The sequence below is a fragment of the Bombina bombina genome, chromosome 6 (genome assembly GCF_027579735.1).
Source record: "Bombina bombina isolate aBomBom1 chromosome 6, aBomBom1.pri, whole genome shotgun sequence".
In the NCBI taxonomy this organism is placed as follows: domain Eukaryota; kingdom Metazoa; phylum Chordata; class Amphibia; order Anura; family Bombinatoridae; genus Bombina; species Bombina bombina.
This window is the reverse complement of record NC_069504.1, coordinates 7095694-7101693: the sequence shown is the minus strand read 5'-3', so window position 1 is coordinate 7101693 and position 6000 is coordinate 7095694. Positions and strand designations below refer to the sequence as shown.

Genomic DNA, 6000 nt, shown 5'->3' with positions numbered 1-6000 from the left:
TGTCACTATCAGCAGTATGTGTGTATGTCACTGTCAGCAGTATGTGTGTGCGTGTGTGTGTGCGTAACTGTCAGCAGTATGTGTGTAAGTGTGTGTGTATGTCACTGTCAGCAGTATGTGTGTAAGTGTGTATCACTGTCAGCAGTGTGTGTGTATGTCACTGTCAGCAGTATGTGTGTAAGTCTGTGTATGTTACTGTCAGCAGTATGTGTGTAAGTGTGTGTCACTGTCAGCAGTATGTGTGTAAGTGTGTGTGTGTCACTGTCAGCAATATGTGTGTAAGTGTGTGTGTCACTGTTAGCAGTATGTGTGTATGTGTGTCACTGTCAGCAGTATGTGTGTCACTGTCAGCAGTATGTGTGTCACTGTCAGCAGTATGTGTGTCACTGTCAGCAGTATGTGTGTAAGTGTGTCACTGTCAGCAGTATGTGTGTAAGTGTGTGTGTGTGTCACTGTCAGCAGTATGTGTGTGTGTGTGTCACTGTCAGCAGTATGTGTGTAAGTCTGTATGTCACTGTCAGCAGTATGTGTGTAAGTGTGTGTCACTGTCAGCAGTATGTGTGTAAGTGTGTGTGTGTGTCACTGTCAGCAGTATGTGTGTGTCACTGTCAGCAGTATGTGTGTAAGTGTGTGTGTGTCACTGTCAGCAATATGTGTGTAAGTGTGTGTGTCACTGTTAGCAGTATGTGTGTATGTGTGTCACTGTCAGCAGTATGTGTGTCACTGTCAGCAGTATGTGTGTAAGTGTGTCACTGTCAGCAGTATGTGTGTAAGTGTGTGTGTGTGTCACTGTCAGCAGTATGTGTGTAAGTGTGTGTGTGTGTCACTGTCAGCAGTATGTGTGTAAGTCTGTATGTCACTGTCAGCAGTATGTGTGTAAGTGTGTGTATGCATGTCAGGAACTGTGAGTTTTCTAAAGTGTTATCTGCGTGTGTGCATTTACCCAAGTGTAGTTGTGTGTGCGCGTTTCCACAAGCAGTACATGCTTATGTTTACATGTGTATGAGTGTTTCCTCAATCAGCGCGTGTGTATGCACTGTCTGTGTATCTACCAAAACACTTTGTATTGTGTGTGCATATCTCCACGTGTGATTACAAAGGTTCTTACCATCAATCTTATTAGCCACGACAATACAGGGAATTTCGGGTCGGAACTCACGCAGCTCCTGGTACCATGTGTTGAGGTTTTTGTATGTGATTTTACGCTGCACGTCAAACACCTGGAGTGACAAAAGGTGACCTTAATGTGATTTACATGAAACAGGATGCCTGTCTGTGTATAGGACAATGCTACAGTGAGTCTCACATGTCACCCCCAGAGGGTCAGGAGACCAGGAGTACATACTGCAGTTATACTGAGTGTCTGTGTATAGGACAATGCTACAGTGAGTCTCAGGTGTCACCCCCAGAGGGACAGGAGACCAGGAGTGCATACTGCAGTTATACTGAGATATTCTGTGTATAGGGTAATGCTACACTGAGTCTCACATGTCACCCCCAGAGGGATAGGAGACCAGGAGCGCATACTGCAGTTATACTGAGATTGTCTGTGTATAGGACAATGCTACAGTGAGTCTCACATGTCACCCCCAGAGGGACAGGAGACCAGGAGTGCATACTGCAGCTATACTGAGATTGTCTGTGTATTGGGCAATGCTACAGTGAGTCTCACATGTCACCCCCAGAAGGACAGGAGACCAGGAGTGCACACTGCAGTTATACTGAGATTGTCTGTGTATTGGGCAATGCTACAGTGAGTCTCACATGTAACCCCCAGAGGGACAGGAGACCAGGAGTGCATACTGCAGTTATACTGAGATTGTCTGTGTATAGGACAATGCTACAGTGAGTCTCACATGTCACCCCCAGAGGGACAGGTGACCAGGAGCACATACTGCAGTTATACTGAGATTGTCTGTGTATAGGACAATGCTACAGTGAGTCTCACATGTTACCCCAGAGGGTCAGGAGACCAGGAGTACATACTGCAGCTATACTGAGATTGTCTGTGTATAGGGTAATGCTACAGTGAGTCTCACATGTCACCCCTAGAGGGACAGGAGACCAGGAGTGCATTCTGCAGTTATACAGAGATTGTCTGTGTATAGGGCAATGCTACAGTGAGTCTCACATGTCACCCCCAGAGGGACAGGAGACCAGGTGTGCATACTGCAGTTATCCTGAGATTGTCAATTTATATGGCAATGCTACAGTGAGTCTCACATGTCACCCCCAGAGGGACAGGAGACCAGGAGTGCATACTGCAGCTATACTGAGATTGTCAATTTATACGGCAATGCTACAGTGAGTCTCACATGTCACCCCCAGAGGGACAGGAGACCAGGAGTGCATACTGCAGCTATACTGAGATTGTCTGTGTATAGGGCAATGCTACAGTGAGTCTCACATGTCACCCCCAGAGGGACATGAGACCAGGAGTACATACTGCAGTTATACTGAGATTGTCTGTGTATTGGGCAATGCTACAGTGAATCTCACATGTCACCCCCAGAGGGACAGGAGACCAGGAGTGCATTCTGCAGCTATACTGAGATTGTCTGTGTATAGGGTAATGCTACAGTGAGTCTCACATGTCACCCCTAGAGGGACAGGAGACCAGGAGTGCATTCTGCAGTTATACAGAGATTGTCTGTGTATAGGGCAATGCTACAGTGAGTCTCACATGTCACCCCAGAGGGACAGGAAACCAGGAGTACATACTGCAGTTATACTGAGATTGTCTGTGTATAGGGCAATGCTACAGTGAGTCTCACATGTCACCCCCAGAGGGACAGGAGACCAGGTGTGCACACTGCAGTTATACTGAGATTATCCGTGTATAGGGCAATGCTACAGTGAGTCTCACATGTCACCCCCAGAGGGACAGGAGACCAGGTGTGCATACTGCAGTTATACTGAGATTGTCTGTGTATAGGGCAATGCTACAGTGAGTCTCACATGTCACCCTCAGAGGGACAGGAGACCAGGAGTGCATACTACAGTTATACTGAGATTATCTGTGTATAGGGCAATGCTACAGTGAGTCTCACATGTCACCCCCAGAGGGACAGGAGACCAGGAGTACATACTGCAGTTATACTGAGATTGTCTGTGTATAGGGCAATGCTACAGTGAGTCACACGTGTCACCCCCAGAGGGACAGGAGACCAGGAGTGTATACTGCAGCTATACTGAGATTGTCTGTGTATAGGGTAATGCTACAGTGAGTCTCACATGTCACCCCTAGAGGGACAGGAGACCAGGAGTGCATTCTGCAGTTATACAGAGATTGTCAATTTATACGGCAATGCTACAGTGAGTCTGACATGTCACCCCCAGAGAGACAGGAGACCAGGTGTGCATACTTCAGTTATACTGAGATTATCTGTGTATAGGGCAATGCTACAGTGAGTCTCACATGTCACCCCCAGAGGGACAGGAGACCAGGTGTGCATACTGCAGTTATACTGAGATTGTCTGTGTATTGGGCAATGCTACAGTGAGTCTCACATGTCACCCCCAGAAGGACAGGAGACCAGGTGTGCATAATGCAGTTATCCTGAGATTGTCAATTTATATGGCAATGCTACAGTGAGTCTCACATGTCACCCCCAGAGGGACAGGAGACCAGGAGTGCATACTGCAGTTATCCAGAGATTGTCTGTGTATTGGGCAATGCTACAGTGAGTCTCACATGTCACCCCCAGAGGGACAGGAGACCAGGAGTGCATACTGCAGTTATACTGAGATTGTCTGTGTATAGGGAAATGCTACAGTGAGTCTAACATGTCACCCCCAGAGGGACAGGAGACCAGGAGTACATACTGTAGTTATACTGAGATTGTCTGTGTATAGGACAATGCTACAGTGAGTCTCACATGTCACCCCCAGAGGGACAGGAGACCAGGAGTACATACTGCAGTTATACTGAGATTGTCTGTGTATAGGGCAATGCTACAGTGAGTCTGACGTATTACCCCAGAGGGACAGGGGACCAGGAGTACATAATGCAGTTATATTGAGATTGTCTGTGTATAGGGCAATGCTACAGTGAGTCTTACGTGTTACCCCAGTGGGACAGGAGACCAGGAGAACATACTGCAGTTATACTGAGATTGTCTGTGTATAGGGCAATGCTACAGTGAGTCTCACGTGTCACCCCCAGAGGGACTTGAGACCAGGAGTAAATACTGCAGTTATACTGAGATTGTCTGTGTATAGGGCAATGCTACAGTGAGTCTCACGTGTTACCCCCAGAGGGACAGGAGACCAGGAGTGCATACTACAGTTATCCTGAGATTGTCTGTGTATTGGTCAATGCTACAGTGAGTCTCACATGTCACCCCAGAGGGACAGGAGACCAGGAGTGCATACTGCAGTTATACTGATATTGTCTGTGTATAGGGCAATGCTACAGTGAGTCTCACGTGTCACCCCCAGAGGAACAAGAGACCAGGAGTGCATACTGCAGTTATACTGAGATATTCTGTGTATAGGACAATGCTACAGTGAGTCTCACATGTCACCCCCAGAGGGACATGAGACCAGGAGTTCGTACTGTAGTTATACTGAGATTGTCTGTGTATAGGGCAATGCTACAGTGAGACTCACGTGTTACCCCAGAGGGACTTGAGACCAGTAGTGTATTCTGCAGCTATACTGAGATTATCTGTGTATAGGGCAATGCTACAGTGAGTCTCACATGTCACCCCCAGAGGGACAGGAGACCAGGAGTGCATACTGCAGTTATACTGAGATTGTCTGTGTATAGGGAAATGCTACAGTAAGTCTCACATGTCACCCCCAGAGGGACAGGAGACCAGGAGTACATACTGAAGTTATACTGAGATTGTCTGTGTATAGGGCAATGCTACAGTGAGTCTCACGTGTCACCCCCAGAGGGACAGGAGACCAGGAGTGTATTTTGCAGTTATACTGAGATTATCTGTGTATAAGGCAATGCTACAGTGAGTCTCACGTGTCACCCCCAGAGGGACAGGAGACCAGGAGAACATACTGCAGTTATACTGAGATTGTCTGTGTATAGGGCAATGCTACAGTGAGTCTCACGTGTCACCCCCAGAGGGACAGGAGACCAGGAGTACATACTGCAGTTATACTGAGATTGTCTGTGTATAGGGCAATGCTACAGCGAGTCTCACATGTCACCCCCAGAGGGACAGGAGACCAGGAGTGCATACTGCAGTTATACTGAGATTATCTGTGTATAGGGCAATGCTACAGTGAGTCTCACATGTCACCCCCAGAGGGACAGGAGACCAGGAGTACATACTGTAGTTATACTGAGATTATCTGTGTATAGGGCAATGCTACAGTGAGTCTCACATGTCACCCCAGAGGGACAGGAAACCAGGAGTACATACTGCAGTTATACTGAGATTGTCTGTGTATAGGGCAATGCTACAGTGAGTCTCACATGTCACCCCCAGAAGGACAGCAGACGAGGAGTGCACACTGCAGTTATACTGAGATTATCTGTGTATAGGGCAATGCTACAGTGAGTCTCACATGTCACCCCCAGAGGGACAGGAGACCAGGTGTGCATACTGCAGTTATACTGAGATTGTCTGTGTATAGGGCAATGCTACAGTGAGTCTCACATGTCACCCCCAGAAGGACAGGAGACCAGGAGTACATACTGAAGTTATACTGAGATTGTCTGTGTATAGGACAATGCTACAGTGAGTCTCACATGTCACCCCCAGAGGGACAGGAGACCAGGAGTACATACTGCAGTTATACTGAGAGTGTCTGTGTATAGGACAATGCTACAGTGAGTCTCACATGTCACCCCCAGAGGGTCAGGAGACCAGGAGTGCATACTGCAGTTATACTGAGATTGTCTGTGTATAGGGCAATGCTACAGTGAGTCTCACATGTCACCCCCAGAGGGACAGGAGACCAGGAGTGTATACTGCAAATATACTGAGATTGTCTGTGTATAGGGCAATGCTACAGTGAGTCTCACGTGTCACCCCC

The 6000-nt window shown here is 47.5% G+C and overlaps 1 protein-coding gene across 1 annotated transcript in view; it reads right to left on the bottom strand.

Annotated features, from left to right (window-relative positions):
- Positions 1 to 6000, bottom strand: part of LOC128662523 (rab-like protein 2A) — a gene marked incomplete in the record, with an annotated part of 306732 nt that overhangs the window by 42151 nt on the left and 258581 nt on the right. Inside the window, 1 exon segment of the mRNA XM_053716303.1 lies at positions 1109 to 1220. Within this exon segment, the coding sequence (XP_053572278.1) occupies positions 1109 to 1220 (112 nt within the window).